The sequence below is a fragment of the Panthera uncia genome (genome assembly GCF_023721935.1).
Source record: "Panthera uncia isolate 11264 chromosome D3 unlocalized genomic scaffold, Puncia_PCG_1.0 HiC_scaffold_8, whole genome shotgun sequence".
NCBI classification, from domain to species: Eukaryota; Metazoa; Chordata; class Mammalia; order Carnivora; family Felidae; genus Panthera; species Panthera uncia.
Window position 1 is genome coordinate 84,460,649 of NW_026057586.1, and position 19,872 is coordinate 84,480,520.

At 38.3% G+C, this 19,872-nt stretch overlaps 1 protein-coding gene across 3 annotated transcripts in view; it reads left to right on the top strand.

The window, feature by feature from the left end:
• The window catches only part of KNTC1 (kinetochore associated 1), a 74,760-nt gene that overhangs the window by 23,278 nt on the left and 31,610 nt on the right, over nt 1-19,872 (top strand). For all 3 annotated transcript variants that reach the window (XM_049619427.1, XM_049619428.1, XM_049619429.1), the window contains 19 exons: nt 1,760-1,871; nt 2,675-2,818; nt 3,005-3,061; nt 3,152-3,253; nt 5,016-5,135; nt 5,228-5,371; nt 5,889-5,987; nt 7,095-7,198; nt 7,352-7,451; nt 8,028-8,162; nt 8,714-8,833; nt 10,491-10,563; nt 11,290-11,357; nt 14,929-15,209; nt 16,295-16,467; nt 16,908-17,005; nt 17,671-17,809; nt 18,328-18,384; nt 19,115-19,278. In XM_049619427.1, coding sequence (XP_049475384.1) covers nt 1,760-1,871; nt 2,675-2,818; nt 3,005-3,061; nt 3,152-3,253; nt 5,016-5,135; nt 5,228-5,371; nt 5,889-5,987; nt 7,095-7,198; nt 7,352-7,451; nt 8,028-8,162; nt 8,714-8,833; nt 10,491-10,563; nt 11,290-11,357; nt 14,929-15,209; nt 16,295-16,467; nt 16,908-17,005; nt 17,671-17,809; nt 18,328-18,384; nt 19,115-19,278 — 2,290 coding nt within the window. The remainder of the gene's footprint in view (nt 1-1,759; nt 1,872-2,674; nt 2,819-3,004; nt 3,062-3,151; nt 3,254-5,015; nt 5,136-5,227; nt 5,372-5,888; nt 5,988-7,094; nt 7,199-7,351; nt 7,452-8,027; nt 8,163-8,713; nt 8,834-10,490; nt 10,564-11,289; nt 11,358-14,928; nt 15,210-16,294; nt 16,468-16,907; nt 17,006-17,670; nt 17,810-18,327; nt 18,385-19,114; nt 19,279-19,872) is intronic.

The following is a 19,872-nucleotide window of genomic DNA, read 5'->3' on the forward strand; positions in this document are numbered from 1 at the left end:
AGCAGTATTAAATATAGTGGTAATAGGTATCCTTCTCTTGTAACTGGCATTTATGGGAATCCTTATTTTGCTTTACAATTAAGCATGATATAGGCTTTTAGTGTGTTTCTCTTTTTATCATTTTAAGAATTTTAAGGAGGGGCGCCTGGGTGGCTCAGTCGGTTAAGCGTCTGACTTCGGCTCAGGTCATGATCTCGTGGTTCCTGAGTTCAAGCCCCGCGTCATGCTCTATGCTGATGGCTCAGAGCCTGGAGCCTGTTTCGGATTCTGTGTCTCCCTCTCTCTCTGACCCTCCCCCGTTCATGCTCTGTCTCTCTCTGTCTCAAAAATAAACGTTAAAAAAAAAAAAGAATTTTAAGGAAACATTCATCATCCATTTCTGAGCCTTTTGAGAGATAGAATGCACATGAGCAGGGAGGGGCAGAGACAGAGGGAGACCCAGAATCCCAAGCAGGCTCCATGTTGTCAGCACAGAGCCTGATGTGGGGCTTGAACTCACGAACCATGAAATCATGACCTGAGCTGAAATCAAGAGTCGGATACTCAACCAACTGAGCCACCCAGGCACCCTATTTCTGAGCTTTAATCAGGACTGAGTTGGTCATACATTATTGGTTATAGCCAAAGACTAGAAATAACCTAAATGTTCAACTGTGGGGGACTAGTTAAATAAAGAATAGTAAATCCATGTCATGGAATAATACGTAGTCCTTAAAAAGAATAACGTTTAGGGGCGCCTGGGTGGCTCAGTCGGTTAAGCCGCCGACTTCGGCTCAGGTCATGATCTCGCGGTCCGTGAGTTCAAGCCCCGCGTCGGGCTCTGTGCTGACAGCTCAGAGCCTGGAGCCTGTTTCGGATTCTGTGTCTCCCTCTCTCTGACCCTCCCCCGTTCATGCTCTGTCTCTCTCTGTCTCAAAAATAAATAAACGTTAAAAAAAAAAAAAAAGAATAACATTTATGTGTGCTAATTTGGTATAAGCACCAACTTAATGTTAAATGAATTTTTCAAAGAACAGATAATATATAGAAAATTCTGATTTATTTTAAAACGTAAAATGGGGGCACCTGGGTGGCTCAGTCAGTTAACCATCCAACTTCGGCTTAATTTTTTTTTTTTTTTTTTTAACGTTTATTTATTTTTGAGACAGAGAGAGACAGAGCATGAACAGGGGAGGGTCAGAGAGAGGGAGACACAGAATCTGAAACAGGCTCCAGGCTCTGAGCTGTCAGCACAGAGCCCGACGCGGGGCTCGAACTCACGGACCGCGAGATCATGACCTGAGCCGAAGTCGGCGGCTTAACCGACTGAGCCACCCAGGCGCCCCCCAACTTCGGCTTAGGTCATGATCTCATGGCTTGTAGATTAGAGCCCTGCATCAGCCTCTGTGCTGACAGCTTGGAGCCTGGAGCCTGCTTAGGATTCTGTGTCTCCCTCTCTCTCTCACCCTCCCCTGCTCACTCTCTGTCCTCTCTCAAAAACAAACATTTAAAAAAATTTTTTTAATACTTAAAATAATTGCTTGTTATGTAGTGATTATCTCAGGAAGGACCTAGAAGAAGAGATATGGCTTTTGGAGAAGATAACAGGAGCTCTACAGGTCTGAGATAAGAAGAAAACATGCTTTTCACTGTATAATCTTTGGAACTTTTTTTAACTTTGAGGAAAAAACTAATTAAAATGTCTAATGGTTTCTCCTTGCAATATATAACTTTAATTTTTTTTTTAAACCACTAATTTTTTTCCTCTCTGACTTTTCAGTGGTAGTTCTTGGATTGAATTTCTGAATAATGAAGATGACCTTAAGGATATCTTTTTACAGCTAAGAGAAGGAAACCTTGTTTGTGCACAGTACCTTTGGCTTCGACATCGGGTAATATGTTTTGCGTTTTGTCCTTAGTGGCTTTATGGCTCCTGGGATAGGTGATTGAATCCGTTGTCTTCACACGGATGAGAAGGGTCACAGGTGTGAATGGGTAATGGAATGTTTGATGAAAGTATCCTGATGATATTAAATTAGAGGTAAAGATACCTTAGAAACATATTTTATCTCATCATTCAAATCTAATTAACTCCTAAACTTAGTTCAAAAGGCAACATTTTGGGGCATCTGGCTGGCTGTGTCGGTAGAGCATGTGACTCTTGATCCTTGGGTTTGTGAGTTCGAGCCCCATGTTGAGTATAGAGGTTACTTAACAAGATCTTTAAAAAAAAAAAAAAAGGTAACATTTTATTACATGATTTATTGATGGGCTTTCTTAAGTAGTGTTGGTGGAGAGGGTGTTCCTGTTGCAGCTCAGATTGTGGGAAAGGATTGCCCATTAACACTGCTCCTCTGAATCCCTTCAATGTTGACAGATATACTTAGGTGCCAAAAGTGGTATCTTGGTGTGACGTCAATAATGGACACGTTGCTTGTTAGGATTTGTACTTTGACCTGCTGCTAAATTTTCCTTTCTCTGCCAGTTTCTCTCCACTTAATTTGTTAGTTGGTACTTGTTGCCATGAAAGCTCGTGGAGTTTGTGGCTGCCGGTGACTCACTGGTATAGAGCAAATCACCCTTAGTGCTCATAATTAAATCAGTACATTATTTCATAACAAGTCTTTTCCATTTTGGGAGGCTGTCACTTTAAATCTGTCTGAGAGGTCTTAATTTCTCACCCTGTATAATTTAGGCAAACTTTGAAAACAGATTTGATGTGAAAATGCTTGAGAACTTGCTCAACTCAATTTCTACACCAGTCTCTTTGCAAAAGCTTTGTCCATGGCTTAAAAATGATGTGATCCCATTTGTGAGAAGGGCTGTACCTGAAGGGCAGGTGAGTTACCTTTAGTATTTCCATTCTGGATCGTCCAAGTCCAGTCTTTGCCTTATGTCATAGTAAATTACACTAACACCAGTTAGTTCTTTACTGTCTCTGTTGAAAGATTACCAAGGGGGGTTTTAAATTATTCCAGTGATTGTCTGCCGAGTATTTTATTTTTAAGTAATATGTCTGTTTCAGAAAATTCTGGCAAAATGGTTGGAACAAGCAGCCAGAAACCTTGAATTAACTGATAAGGTAATACCAGTATAATTTACACTGAACAGACATTTCAAACACTCCCAGTGGCTTACAACATCACGTTTCATGGCTTGTTACTCTTCACAGGCAAACTGGCCAGAAAATGGACTTCAACTGGCAGAAGTATTTTTTACAGCAGAAAAACCAAATGAGTTGGTGTTGGTGTCCTGTTGGCAATGGATTTCCTTGGTATGATCTGGATAATGAATTTTTAGTAGTAAAGCACTCAATTTATATTAAAGAGTTTGTCTACGTGTACTTAGAAATACATCCATTTCTTAAATTTTCTGTTTATGAGTTCTTTCATGTAGTTTTAAAATAAAAAAAGAAAATTTTTCTTTTTTTTTCTTTCTGATTCTCCTGTCACAGCTTCAGCCTATTTTAATGCTCTGTTTTTCTCTATTGATCAAACCAAATGGGAAACAGTAGATAAACATACTCCTAAGTAGTATAATTGGGATTTTCTGCATTGGCAGCATTTCATAGTCCTTTAAAAGAATGAAATTTATTAATGCATTAGGTTTAGTTTTCAAAGACTTACTTAAACCAGCAAACCACTCCCTGTTCTGATTGCATTTCTTAGATTTCTAATAGCCATTATGGCTTAGGTACCAGTGAATTTTTTTAAAGATGAAACTGAAAAAAATTCTGGGTCTTTTTTGACTGAAAAAAATAGCAGTGCTAGAAAGGGAACTAAGCTCAGAAATGCTGATGTTATGTTTGATGTTAATTTGAGGTTCATGAACTGAATTAATAATTTGGTTTCTGAATTTTTAATTTCTTTTTCCCCTTAAGTTTCTAAAAACTAGAAAGCATTCATAAGTTTGTCGGGGTACCATAAATTCATTTATAAACTAATATGTGAGACATCCCCTTACAATTTCAACTTGGAAGTATTAAGGACTTAAGTGCCAGAAGGTATGACTTTATATAAGGTCATAATATGCGTTATGAAATTGCATTGATTCCTTAAATTTCTAAATTTATCAAAATACATACTAAATTTCCTCCTTTCTGACACAGCAGATTCTTGCCAGTAATTGTACTTACTGATTATATACTGTTAAAAATTAAATGGGAATTTTTTTCTATGCATTTCAAGTATATTGATATATGTACATTTAATATATGATGTATATTGATCATTATAACAGATTTTTCCATAGAAGAGATTTTTCTCTTGCTTATAAAATACTACTTTTGTCTTTTCTCTGTTGTCTTTTATCAATAGTGAAAATTGTGTTCTTGTATATAAGTTTAGGAAATGTTACAATTTTATATGTGATCTTGATCTGTATAGAGGGGATATTGAGGGCCATCGAAATGATGTTTTTATACTTAAGTGTAAAAATATTACACTAGCATTCAGGGGTGGCTCAGTCGGTGGAGCGTGCGCTCTTGATCTCTGGGTTGTAGGTTCAACCCCATGTTGAGTGTAGAGATTGCTTAAAAACAAATCTTAAAACAAAATAAAAATAAAACGTTTAAAAAAATTACACTAACATTGAAGTTTTTCTGTGTATTTTTTTTGAGAGGGAAAATTGCTTTAGATTTCTGTTGGATTCTGATCTGTCAATTTGTACTAGTGTATGAGTTAAAATTCTACAAAATTTAAAGGTATTAGGTGCAGATTTCCCCTTAAGACCATAATCATGGCCAATTCTTATTTTATATGAAATAATTCTTTTTTTTTTTTAAGTTTATTTATTTATTTTGAGAGAGACAGAGATACCACAAGTGGGGAGGGGCAGAGAGAGAGGGAGAGAGAATCCCAAGCAGGCTCCACATGGCCAGTGCAGAGCCCAGTGTGGGGCTCAAACCACGAAGCCATAAGATTATGACCTGAGCCAAAACCAAGAGTCAGACACTTAACCGACTGAGGTACCCAGGCACTCCTTATCTGAAATAATTCTGACTTTTTGTATATTTCCTTCTCACACTTCTGTTTTAGAAGGATTATCAAAACACAGAGGAAGTATGTCAGTTAAGGACTTTGGTAAATAACTTGCAGGAGTTGATCACATTGCATAGGAAATACAACTGCAAACTGGCCCTCTCTGATTTTGAGAAGGTAAAAGTCTAGACTTATCGGAAGTATTAGTTTTTAATCACAGCCACTATGGCTAGAGCTTGCATCTATACCATCTTTCTTTTGGCATCCAGGAGAATACAACCACCATTGTGTTCCGGATGTTTGATAAAGTGTTAGCCCCAGAGCTGATTCCTTCCATCTTAGAGAAGTTTATAAGAGTTTACATGAGGGAACATGGCTTGCAAGAGGAGGAACTTCTCCTGCTCTACATAGAGGTAACTTCTTTAGATCTAGTCTTTTTTCCTTGCCTCTGTGCAATGTGTCATTATATTAAACATTTAACCTTTAAGAAATGTCATACTTTACCATTGGGATTTATGCAGCATGTTGTATTGGCAAGGTTATGTGGGATAACTGCCACTGATTGATGGTAACCTTGGGCAAAATGGGATAATATAATTAATTATTCCTCCAAATTGTTATTGTGAAATAATAGGAGCATAAGCTCAACAAATGTTAGCAGTTATTTTCACACATTAATAAGCTGCAATAATCTTATTTGTAAATTCTTCAAGAATGTTTCCTTCTTAAGTTTTCTGTACCATATAAAACTAAAGGCCAAGGCTTTGGCAATTTTGTCTTTCTCGAGTATTGTTTAACATTCATGGCTAAGTAGTTTTTGTTTTTGTTTTTTTTTCATGTCCATAAAAGCTATTTATCTCTATCTGTGTTTTACTTTTTGTGTATGTGAGAGTTTTAAATAAAAAAGTATATATGTTTATCCCCTTTTAGGATTTATTGAAGAGATGTAGCTCAAAGTCCACCTCACTCTTTGAAACTGCATGGGAAGCAAAAGCCATGGCAGTAATAGGATGTTTATCTGACACAGATGTAAGTACGTCGTGACCGTGCAGATTTTCCTTTTGAGCGTTGCATCTTGTCTTAAAACTTTTTCTCTAATCACAAAAGCAACACATATTTGTTTAAAAAATTTTTTTCAGGCCGCCTGGGTGGCTCAGTCGGTTAAGCGGCCGACTTCGGCTCAGGTCATGATCTCGCGGTCTGTGAGTTCGAGCCCCACATCGGGCTCGGTGCTGACAGCTCAGAGCCTGGAGCCTGCTTCGGGTTCTGGGTCTCCCTCTCTCTGACCCTCACCCCGTTCATGCTCTGTTTCTCTCTGTCTCAAAAATAAATAAACGTTAAAAATAAATAAATAAATAAATAAATAAAAATAAAAATTTTTTTTCTTTGATGTGTATTTATTTCTGAGAGACAAAGACAGAGCATGAGTGGGGGAGGGGCAGAGAGAGGAAGACACAGAATCTGAAGCAGGTTCCAGGCTCTGAGCTGTCAGCATAGAGCCCAATGCAGGGCTCAAACTCACAAACCATGAGATCATGACCTGACCCGAAGTTGGACGCTTAGCCAACTAAGCCACCCAGGTGCCCTGCAACACAATATTTGCTAAGGAGAATTTCTGAGGTTTAGAAAAAGAATTTAAAAAAAAGAAAAAAAAAACACCAAAATTCCATTTTCTTTAATTATAAAAAGTAAAAACTTTCTCATCCCGTTCTTAGAAGAACTATCGTGGATGATGGGATGCATATATTTCTAGGCTGTTCTATGATAATACAAACATGGAAACATTTTTTTTTTTGAAACATTTTTTATTTTGGCTTCTCACTGTTACTGGACACCATTATAAAAATATGAATAAAATCCTGAAAAATATTTTTAAAGGGACTAGAGTCTGTAGGAATAGAGGTATATGATTTAACTTTCAGCAGAGAAAATATTTTTCTGAGTTTTTCTAAATAATAAAATTGTACTTTATGTGTGAAAACTGGCAGAAATATGTATTTTTGCAATCAGAGGGAATATTCTCGGAGTACTGCACGGTGGATATAAGACATCTACTGTAGATTAGACAGTGTCATTAATTTGCATGAGACATAAATCTGAGGCCTCTTCATGACTGGTGTGTGTGTATCTTTGTAGCTCCTATTTGATGCTGTGCTTAAGATCATGTACGCTGCGGTGGTTCCCTGGAGCGTGGCTGTGGAGCAGCTGGTGAGACAGCATTTAGAGATGGACCATCCCAAGTAAGATGACAGTCTCCCAAATAGTTGTTTTGTTGTTGGATAAACCTCATGTTTTCACTTGACATCTATTTATGGTTTTCTTTCCTTTACTGTGTCCCTTATTATTTCATTAAAAAAATACAATCCGTGTTAATATCAACAATTTCCTTTTAGGGTCAAGTTATTGCAGGAAAGTTATAAACTAATGGAGATGAAAAAACTTTTACGAGGTTATGGAATAAGGGAGGTGAATCTCTTAAACAAGGAAATCATGGTAAGTATAATAGTTGAAGAGTCTTTTAACTCCTCTGTTCCATGTTGAAAGCAACTTGGAAAATGTAACGAGGACTTTATATTCTTAAAAGCCCATAGGGCTAGGTTCCTCACTACTTTCCTTTTGTTAGACAGAATGTGAGTAGGATCTTCAGGGGTGTATCTGGCTGGCTCAGTCAGTGGAGCATGTGACTCTTGACCTAAGGGTTGTAAGTTTGAACCTCATGTTATGTGTACAAATTACTTAAAAAAATAAAAGAAGACCTTTCCAAAAGTAGTGTATCAGATCATCAAGTTGTACACCTGAAGTATACGCAACGTTTATTTGTCACATATACCCCAATAAAGCTGGGCGATGGGGAAGAAGGTAGACAGGACTGTCATAAAATTCAGAATATAAATCAAGGACTGTCATAAAATTCAGAATATAAATCATGTTTTAATTTGTCACACAGCTTTGTTTTCTGCTGCTTGATTTTAATTTGATGAGTACTGTGCCCTTACGAGCAAAGGATTTCTGGGTTCTCTGAGATTTCATGACGAAGAAAGTATATATTGTATATTGTCTCTGTTTCAGAGGGTGGTCAGATATATTCTCAAACAAGATGTCCCATCTTCTTTAGAAGATGCTTTGAAGGTGGCCCAAGCGTATATGTTACCTGATGATGAAATTTATAGTCTAAAGATTATTGACCTGATGGATAGAGAACAGGTATGAGTTTTATATTATCCTTTCTTAGATTTCTTTGTCAACTAAATCTGTAAAAGCTCATATCGATCAAATTATCTGACTAGATTAGCACAGAAGAAAGTTACACCAAGATGAAAATATTGGATGTTAGATTGGCCACATTTTTCATAACTGTAGGTTCTTTAAAAAGTATTTAGTGACTGGCTGTTGGGCTTTCATACTATTTCGTTGTTATGAAACACAGACTCATGTTTTATATACGCTGTAGGACCCTTTGATTCCAGAGTAGGATGTTCTTTTTTTTTTTATTTTTTTTATTTTAAGTGTCTTTATTTTGATATAATTTGATAACATGAGCATACTTAAGAGTCACAACATACAAAGGTTTGTATTTTAATTTTATCTTTTTGTTTGCTGTTGTCAAAACCAGAATTAGCAAAATTTTTAAAACATCAGACTATATTCTATTTTTTTAACTGACGTCTTTTCACCTTTAAATAGAAAAGGAAGAGGCAAGTCCAAACTTTCCAAACTGTCCTTTACACTTTTCTTCCTTTCAAACACTGTTAAAGGGTGAAGACTGTGTGCTTCTGTTGAGGTCTTTGCCTCCTGCTCAAGCGGAGAAAACTGCAGAACGGGTAATCTTATGGGCACGACTGGCATTACAAGAAGAACCGGATGATTCTAAAGAGGTGAGATTTTCACTAAATAAAATATAGATAAATCCAATATTTATGGATGTTAATCAACAGGATAGAAAAGATGGATAAGCAAAATATGAATATCTGCTCTTCTCATTGCTAGAATGTTCTAATGTAAAAATCCCTGTGTAAATTCACTACATAGAAAAGAACCACATATGGCTGCCTCGGAGCAGTGGCTTGAGCCCACACTGAATAATCAAGGATCTACAAACCAGGATTAATTGAACTAGTTGTTGTACACAAAGGGTTTTCCATAAAGCCATGCAATATATTTTGTGTTGTATAGGACGTAGTCATTACTATCAAATAATGTCAGCCACAGAACCCATGTAAATCTCAATAATCTTAGAATGTTGAACTTAGAAACAATTTTAAAAGAGCCACTTCACTTCTTGAGAGAGATGAGGAACCAAATACCTAATTTTTTCAGGACAGTTGAGGGTTTTTTTTTACCGTTTATCCCCCATCCTGTGTCAGCAGTCCACTTTAGTAATTTTTTACCTTTAGGGAAATGAGTTTGGTTATTTTGGTATCTAATATTTGTTATACTGTTATAATGCTGGGGGCTTAGGTTAAATAGGTTAAATGAATTGTCCACTTTCCTCTTCACAACAACATTCTGAGATGGGTCCTGTTGTCAGCTCCTTATAGGTTAAGTTCAGAAACTAACATTTTAAGATGAGTGACTTTCCCGGCGTTATTAGAAAGTGGCAGAACCTCACCTCAAACCATCTGATACCAAAGTCTGTGTTCTTAACCACCAGCTCGGACTGCACCCCAGAGTGGAAATACTTGAGTATTTTGTGTGGACCTTGCACTTGCTAAGCATTTCACATACATCATGTCTTCAATTAAAGCTTTTCCTCCTTTGATTTTTCTGGTCTTTTTGTTTGTTTTCATCTTTTTCAGTCCTTTTTTTTTTTTTAATGTTTATTTTCTTAAGAGAGAGAGTGCTAGTTGGGGAGGGGCAGAGAGAGAGGGAGACACAGAATCTGAAGCTGGCTCCAGGCTCCGAGCTGTCAGCACAGAGCCCAACCGACGCGGGGCTCGAACTCACAACTGTGAGATCATAGCCTGAGCCACCCAGGTGCCTCAAATCTTTTTCAGTCTTGAAGATAATGATTATTTCTTAGACTTTGATTCTCTGGGCTTAAACAAGTTCAGTTCTTTTTAACTTTTCCAGAGAGCTTTTCCAAATGTTTTGTCCAATAAAAACTATTTAAAAAACAAAACCCAATGACGATTAATTATAGTGTAGCTGAGGGGTGCCTGAGTGGGTGTCTCTCTCTCTCTCTCAAAAATAAAAAAAAAAAAATTACATATGTAAAAAAAATAGTGTAGCTGAAAGGTGTGATTTGGGGATTTGCCTGCTCTATGGTATTTCTAAATCATATATCCAAGCGTTCGTACCAGTGTTTTTCATGTTTACATTCTATGCGATTCAATTATCTATTTCTCAGCGGCTTGACTCCCTGTGATGACTGACCTCTCATTTTTTTTCAGCCATTTTACTGGGTTTTTTTTTTTTCTGATTTCATGGCTTTTGTGTATTTGTTTGTATGTGTACTTCACTAGTAGTGAATAAAAGAGTGAATAAAAAGTACGAATAAAAGAAATATGTTTTATTTTCTATTTTCCTTTTAAGGACAAGGCCTGGAGAATGTCTGTAGCGAAGACATCCGTAGACATTCTTAAAATGCTATGTGACATCCAGAAAGGTACATTCTACCTTTGTGCCTTCATCTTGGTTTTGTTCCTAAGCTTGCCCTTTCCAGAAAGGAGCATCAGTGACAGCCCTTGTCCTTATCCTTGTTTTTTCTTGCTTTGTCTTCATTGACCCCACCCATTTTTCCTCATGAAAAGTCTTCCTTCCTTTATTCTTTTGATTAGTAGTGTAAAAACAGAAACCTCTAAAATCACCTGACCATTTGTTTATATGCTTCAGTAAGCTCTTTGAGGCTAGATTGGATTTCTTTGGTGCCTTGCACTTACTGCTCAGATTTCTCACTTATCGTTTGGTCATGGTCAGGCAAAAACCTGTTTAAACTTGAACTTAAGTAAAACATTAACAAAGTAACTCTTGGGGGGAAAAAAGCTAAAATTTATTTCAGAATAACTGCCATTTCTCTTGTAACCCATAAGCTGCTCTTTTCTATCTTCAGAAAGAATAGATTTTTTGTACTTAAATTCTCTTACCTCAGCTTCTGAAAAGAACTACTGAAGACTTGAGATAAAAGACCCATAGCCAATTAAAACATTAGCTTTAAAAAAACCCTGATAAGGGGCACCTGGCTATCTCAGTCGGTGGAGCATGTGACTTTTGATCTCAGGGTCTTGAGTTCAAGCCCCACATTGGGCATGGAGCCTACTTAAAAAAAAAAAAAAAAAATCTAATAATAGGGGAATTTGGATGTCTACTATAACTTAAAAAAATTTAATTACAGACAATCTGCAGAAGAAGGATGAATGTGAAGAAATCCTGAAACAATTTAAAGCTGTTGCTAGCTTACAGGTAAAGATGTTAAGTTATGTTGAACATTATTACTTTACTGATTATGTTACTTATCACTGCATTTGACATGGATGATCAGTCCATCCTTCAAACTTTCTGTACTGGTCTTCAATAATTTTATTTTGTTATTTTTTTTTTAATGTTCATTTATTTTTGAGAGAGAAAGTGCAAGTGAGGGAGAGGCAGAAAGAGAAGGGGACAGGGGATCTGAAGCTGGCTCTGCACTGATAGCAGGGAGCCCGATGTGGGGCTCAAACCCACAAACCATGATATTATGACCTGATCCCAAGTTGGATGCTCAACCAACTGAGCCACCCAGGTGCCCCAAGCCTTCGGGAATTTTAGTTACAGCGTACTGGTTTTCCTTTTTTTCTCTCATTTGTAAAACAACCTGGGGTGCCTTGGTGGCTCAGTCGGTTAAGCATCGGACTCTTGATTTTGGCTCACGTCATGGTCTCACCGTCACAGCTTGTGACATTGGTCACACAGTTTGAGATCTCGTGAGATTGAGCCCCAGGCTCTTCACTGACAGCAGGGAGCCTGCTTAGGACTCTCTCCCTCCCTCTCTACTCCACCCTCACAAACATCTGCGTTTTCTCTGTCAAAAATAAATAAAAATTTAAAAATAAAAGGAAAAAATTTTATGGAGATGTAATTCACATACCATACTGTTCATCTATTTAAAGTGTATAATTCAGCGCTTTTGGTATATTAATAATTTTTCATAATTGTGGTAACAATGTAAAATTTGCCATTTTACCCATTTTTCAATATATAGTTCAATGGCATTAATTACACTTACAATGTTGTGACCTTCACCACCATCTACTTTTCATCCCCTCAAGCAGAAACTTTTTATGCATTTTACCCATTTTTACCCATTAAGCAGTAACCCCCCGTTCCAACCCCTGGAAACCTTTGATCTACTTTCTCTGAATTTGCCTTTCTATAGATTTCTTGTAAGTGGAATCCTACAATATTTATCTCATTGTGTCTGGCTTCTCTCAGTCAGCATATTTTCAAAGTTCCTCCGTGTATCAGGTGTCAGTGCTTCATTCCTTTAACACCTGACTCGTGTTCCATTGTAGGAGTGGACCACATTTTCTTTATTCCTCTGTTGATAGACACTTAAGTTGTTTTTTCTTTTTGGCTGTTGTGAGTAATGCTGCAGTGAACATGGTGAGCTCATCACCTGAACCCGCTACTCGGACCCCATGTGTCTGACCTCAGTACCCTTGCTTATTCTACTTAGCACTGCCTCAGCAGCAATAAATAGTTAAAATAAGATTACTGAAAATAAAAAATATATATCCTTGGGAGCACCTGGGTGACTCAGTCGATTAAACGTTCGATTTTGGCTCAGGTCATGATGTCACAGTTTGTGAGTTCAAGCCCCACCTTGGGTTCTCTGCCCCTCCCCAGCTTGTGTTTTTTCAAAAATAAAACGTTAAACACATATATATATCTTCTTGAAAAATCATGAGCTATATTGACTACACACAGAAGCTACATTCCTTGGGAAAAAGATGCACATTGAAAAGAGAAACTTCTTGGTTTAATCACTTGTATATTTATCTTTGACTAGATTATACACGGATGCTACATAATTCAAAAGGCTTTAAAATGGTTAAAATGGTGAATTTTATGTATATTTTACCACAATAAAAAATAAACTTCCTAAAATTCTGTACTGCATGTTGTAAACAATAAGGAATTAACTCTTTGACAAAAAAAAAAAAAAAGTTTGAAAGAATATATAGTGAAAAACAAGTCTTCCTCCTATCCTGATATTCCAGCTATCCAGTTGCCCACATTAGATGCAACTGCTGTTGCCAGTTTCTTGTGTATTTTTCTAGAGATAGTCTGTGGTTATATAAGCATAAACATTTCTGTGGTTCCTAATAAAGAGGGAATTGTGACACATAATGAATAAAGTCTTCCACAACTTATCTGCAGTAAACATTCTATTTATTTTTATAAATAAGTATTTCTACATGATGCATCCCCTTTGGGAAAGGTAACTAATATTTTTGGGGGAAAAGCCTCAGTTTCAAAATTTTACATTTTATAAATAACTGCACCGTAGATTAAGTTATGCAGGCATCCAAAATAATATTTGTGAAGTCTGTGTAATGACAGGAGAAAGGAGAAATGCCATAGTGTTAACTGGAGAAGGTAACATATGAAATTACCCGTGTAGCCACAAAATGCTGGTGAAGAAAACTGAAAAGAAAGACCAAGAAAATGGTCACTGCTTATTAGGATAACCAGTTCTCAGCTCAGGTGTGTTTGCTCCCAGGGAGTACTTGGCACTGTGAAGGGAGTTTTGATAGTTTTTGATTGTCACGAGTGGTAGAAGGAGGGTGCTAGTGGCATCTAGCAGGTAGAGGCCAGGGATGCTGCTACAGTGCACAGGACAGCCCTCACAACAGAGGATCTGGCAAGATTGAGAAACCTTGCTGTAGAGTACTGCATCAAAACAGAAGGTCTAGGGGGCACCTGACTGGTTCAGTTAGAAGAGCACGTGACTTGATCTTGGGATCGTGAGTTTGAGCCCTATGTTAAGTGTAGAGATTACTTAAAAAAAATAGAAGAAGGGGAAAGAAAAGGAGAAGAGAGGGAGGAGAGCCAGAAGAAGAGGGGGAGAAGAAGGTGATCTCACTGCCTCTTGGTATCCTTCCCTGGGCCTCAGGGGGATTTTTTTTAATCGGGTAAGAAAAATAAATTCTAAGTCTGGAGTTAGCAGCCAAAAGGAATTATTACAAAAAAGAGCAAAGCTGGTTTCTTCAGTCACCCAAACCTAATACTTAATTCTGTCACTTTTGCTATTCAAGGATTCCCCCACAATAAGGAATGATCTGACACCAAGAAATGGTGTCAATAGTGCTGACATTTAGAAAATCCTGGGTTAAGGGGCGCCTTGGTGACTCAGTTGGTTAAAGCGTCTGACTTCGGCTCAGGTTGTGATCTTGCGGTTTATGAGTTCAAGCCCCGCGTCAGGCTGTCGGCTGTCAGTGTGCAGCCCGCTTTGGATTATCTGTCTCCCTCTCTGCCCCTCCCTTGCTCTTGCTCTCTCTCTCTCTCTCTCTCTCTCTCTCTCTTAAAAATAAACATTGTGGGGCGCCTGGGCGGCTCAGTCGGTTGAGCGTCCGACTTCGGCTCAGGTCACGATCTCGCGGTCCGTGAGTTCGAGCCCCGCGTCGGGCTCTGGGCTGACGGCTCGGAGCCTGGAGCCTGCTTCCGATTCTGTGTCTTCCTCTCTCTCTGCCCCTCTGCCGTTCATGCTCTGTCTCTCTCTGTCTCAAAAATAAATAAACGTTAAAAAAAAAAATTTTTAAAATAAACATTGAAAAAAAAGGAAAAGAAAAAATCCTTGGGTTAAAATGGTTTTTCCTGTTTTTCAAACTTACTATAGTATTATTTTCATAACTTGAAATATAAAGTCTTAAATTCTTAATTGACATGGGAGTTGTCTTTGAGGGAGAATAAGGAGAGATTTGAGACTCGCCAGTGGTTTTTAACAACAGATGAAGTGAGCACATGTGGCACGCTGTCCTGTTTGCCTTCCTAGGAGAACTTCGAGGTCTTCCTGTCCTTTGGAGATTACAGCAACAGTGCCCTGGTCTCAGAGCTCCGTGAACAGTACATCAGAGCTCACGAAGTCACACAGACCAAACACAAATCCCAGAGCTCCGCAGAGCCTCCAGCTGCCGAGGACAAGAGCCCGAGCACCAGGTCCAAGCTGCACAGACAGGCGCTGGCCCTGCACTTGTCCACGCAAGAGCGGGAGGCCGAGCTGACCTTGAGAGCCTTAAACCGTGGGAACCTGGAAGCAGCGCTGAGAAGATGCAGGTGAGCCCCGGCCCCGTGCGCACACAGCTTGTCTGAAAGGAACACGTGCTTCCTTGACTTCTTTGGTAATAGGGTTAGGCCAGTGACCTTTTCATTTGCATGGATATCATTCTTGGTTTCTCGCCCTCGGAGCCTAGTGTAGGTCACAAAATGGTAGCATAGCAGGCAGGTAACTCACATGATGTGAGTCGTTAGGTAACCTAACCATGGAATTTAGGTTGCCTTGCCCTCTGACAGTTAATAATATCCCAAATAAGTTAAAAGACAAAGCACATTAGATGGCATAAAAACATTCTTAAAGAGATTTTATTTTTTATTTATTTTTTAGTGTCTATTTTCATTATTTTTGAAGTTTATTTATTTACTTTGAGAGCGAGAGAGAGCACTAACAGCGGAGGGGCAGAGAAAGAGAGGGAAAGAGAGAATCCTAAGCAGGCTCCACACTGTCAACACAGAGTCCGATGCAGGGCTCGAACCCACCAACTGTGAGATCATGACCTAAGCTGAAACCAAGAGTCAGACCCTTAACCGACTGAGCCATCCAGCCACCCCAATGTATGTTTATTTTTGAGAGAGAGAGACAGAGCGAGTCGGGGGCAGAGAGAGAGACACACACAATCTGAAGCAGGCTCAAGGCTCTGAGCTGTTATCACACAGCCCAGTGCGGGGCTCGAACTCATGAGCCACGAGATCATGACTTGAGCCACGGTCAGACATGTAACTGAGCCAGCCGGGCGCCCCTTTTTATTTATTTATTTATTTATTTATTTATTTATTTTTTTTTTTAATTTTTTTTTAACGTTTATTTATTTTTGAGACAGGGAGAGACAGCATGAATGGGGGAGGGTCAGAGAGAGAGGGAGACACAGAATCTGAAACAGGCTCCAGGCTCTGAGCCGTCAGCCCAGAGCCTGACGCGGGGCTCGAACTCACGGACCGTGAGATCGTGACCTGGCTGAAGTCGGACGCTTAACCGACCCGGGCGCCCCTTTTTAAAGAGGTGGTGTTCATTTATTAATCCAAGAAAGGCAAATGCATTTGCTTTTGCTCCGAGTATTCTCACTTTGACACTTCCTTTTTTCCAGAGACTTGTTTAAGTATCACCGCAATGCCGACACTGGGAAGTTGCTGTTTTTGACGTGTCAGAAGCTTTGTCACATGTTGGCTAATGACATTCCAATGGCAACACCCGCGGGCCTCAATCTTCCTTCTGAAATACATGCTCTAGCTTGCCAAGCTGCCACCATCTGCAGCCCAGGTGACGGGGTGTATAATATAGTTTTGTGTTCTGTGTCTCATTTCACACGGATCTCCCACGTGCTGTCTCTTCACAGTTGGACATTGCCATAAAGACAAAAGATCGTTCTCTCCGTTGTACAAAGAGCCAGTCGTAATTGATTCTCCGTGGGGATTATTGTTTCAAAATATTTACAGATATTAACAATGTCATTTCCAACTGTTGATAATAATCACTTTGATGGGATTGTGAAGTTCCTTGCCTCTCCACATACGAGGTTACATCTAGGCCAAGATTCTGTAAAAATTTAAACTGCATTATTTAGGGTAGTCAGAGCTGTGTGGAAACCGTTCTATCTTGTGGCCTTCTTTAAAATTTGAATGGTAATTATTAAAAGATTGTTTTCATTCTTCCAAACACGTGGAATATTAGTGTAATGATTTTTCTCCATTTTCTTTCAGATTTTTTGCTAGATGCTTTAGAACTGTGTAAATCTACATTAACGGCAGTAGAGCTTTCCAGACAGTGCCACATGGATGACTGTGGAATTCTAATGAAAGTAAATTGCCTTTAAATTTCTTTTCCTTAAACCAAATCCCTGCCCGCCCATTATCAACCACTTTTAAATCACTTGTATAGTTTATAAAAATATCAAATCTACCTCTTGTGGGTTTTTTTAATTTATTTTTTTATTTTTTTAATGTTTATTTTTGAGAGAGAGAGAGCAGGGTAGGGGCAGAGAGACGGGGGAGACAAAGAATCCGAAGCAGGCTCCAGGCTCTGAGCTGTCAGCATAGAGCAAGACGCAAGGCTCAAACTCATGGACCATGAGATCGTGACCTGAGCTGAAGTTAGACACTTAACTGTCTGAGCCACCCAGGTGCCCCTACCTCTTGTGTTTTCTTACTCTAGACCGGAAAACTCAAGGGCATGAAACCTCTTTTTCAGTGACATTTATTGGCTTTAAGTTGCCCTATCTTTTGAAATGTTGGGCCTCAAAAAAGGCATCTCTGGACATTGTCCTTATCTTAGAGTAACGGTTTAATTTAAAATGGCATTATCATAAGCCACAGACTACCCAGAGGAAGCAGACTACACAGTTGTATTTGACCATCCAAACTGCGTTTGGCTCTAGTACATCTGATTCTGGGTTCTGCTTAGTGAAGATGGTATTTGTGTTTTGGAGTGTATTTACTTGTGTCTTTTCTGTGATTTGGTATTTAGACTTCCTTTGGAACTCAAAAAGATCCATATGAAGAGTGGTCTTACAGTGACTTCTTCAGTGAAGATGGGATAGTTCTGGAGTCACAGATGGTGCTGCCTGTTATCTATGAAATGATTGCGTCACTTCTGCCTCTGGCTGGTAAATGTCACTTGTGTTGTTATTTTCTATGTATTTCTGCTTTATGCAAGTTTTAAAGCGTGGAGGTTTGGAACTAGGACTGCACATGGGAATATGGTGAATCTCGCGGGCACAGCGCTGACCAAAAGAAGCCAAATACAAAAGAACACGTCATACTATATGATTTCGTTCACGTAAAGTGCAAGGACAGGCTATAAAGAAGCTGTGCTGTCCGAAGTCAGGGGAATGGTTACTCTCGGGGTGGATAATGACTGGAAAGGGGGAAGAGAGGGTTTCGGGTACTGGTAAGGTTCTATTTCTTGGTTTGGGTTCTGGGACGTGAATGTATTCACTTCATCAAGTTGTACACTTAACGTATGTATTTTTCTGTATGTACTTAAGTGCTCTTTTTTTTTTTTAAAGTAGATTATTTTAGAACATTATTTGTTAATAGCATAATATTTAAATATTTCTTGGAATATGTGGTCTACAAGCAAGTTGTTTTATTTACTGTTAACATATTTCACTCTTTTTTGTAGAAAGCAAGAGACATCCCTTGGATTCTACAAGTTTACCATACCGTTCTATTGATGAAGGTACTTGACATCAGAAATATACATTATTGTATTACAATTTTATAAATAACAGAAAAACAGAAATTCCTTGAAATCTTGAATATAAGTCTGACTTAACGTTCTTGATGTACTTAATTATGACTATTACAGTGTTACTCTTCCAGAAGGTCAAGAGACTGTCATTGGCTTGGAACATTAACTTATGAATCTGTTCATAAATTTTGGTTTTCCCCACGGAGAAGTGGTTTTTTGTTTTTTGTTTTTTTTTTCCAGCTAATGACTTAAGCATCTGAAAATAGATCAGTTATCGTCAAACTTAGTTATTTTCTGGTTTAAATAAAGTCCGTGTTAATTCTCTCATTTACTAGCTTTAAGAACCAATTTTAGGGGTGCCTGGGTGGCTCAGTCGGTTAAGCAGCCGACTTCGGCTCAGGTCATGATCTCGCGGTCCATGGGTTCGGGCCCCGCATTGGGCTCTGTGCTGACCGCTCAGAGCCTGGAGCCTGTTTCGGATTCTGTGTCTCCCTCTCTCTGACCCTCCCCCGTTCATGCTCTGTCTCTCTCTGTCTCAAAAATAAATAAACGTTAAAAAAAAGAAAAAGAAAAAAAAAGAATTTTATGATAGTTATCTACATTGAAAACATTGGCTGTCCCTGAAAACAGTTTTTCAATAATTATGATCTTTATTTCTTTGAAAAATCTAAATATTAAAATACTTTTACTGAAATGAAGTACTTTTATCACTTCACAGGAGACAACCTCATTTTACCTATTATAAATTCCATCTCGGCATTGCTCCAGAACCTGCAAGAATCTAGCCAGTGGGAACTGGCCCTAAGATTTGTCATTGGTTCATTTGGTACCTGTCTTCAGCACTCTGTATCAAGCTTCATGGATGCCAGTCTGAGTGGAAAGGTATAGTTCTGAGAACAAATGCTTTCACTTTGGAGGAATATAGATACAAATACACCACCAAACAAAGGGATTTGGAGTCCACATTTTCTCACTTGGCTCTGGAACAAGGAAATTGATAATTTGTCAGATTTAGGAAACATGTGTTGAGCATCTGAGATTCAGGTGTGGTTCAAGGTACTTGCATACTTTTCATATTCAGTCTTGACAACAGCCCTGAGAGTCTCCATTTTGCAAATGAGGAAGCAGACTGAGGGAGGTGAAATCATTCAGTTGAGGTTTTAAGTTGCAGTGATATGTCTTCTTACTCCCAACCCAGTGAATACATTAGGTCAAAACTCTATCTGTTGTTTGTTTTACTGTAGCCTAAATTATTATAATTATTACCTGACAGCATCATTGAAAAGATTCTAGAAGGCAAAGTACCTGTTGATAACTTGCTTATGAAGCTAATCACAGAATTGCATTCACTTCTACTATTCTGTTTATATTTGTTAAATAACAATTTTTTACAAAATTAATTTTATCTTTTTATATATATATATATATATATATATATATATATATATATATATATATATACATTTTTTTTTTTTT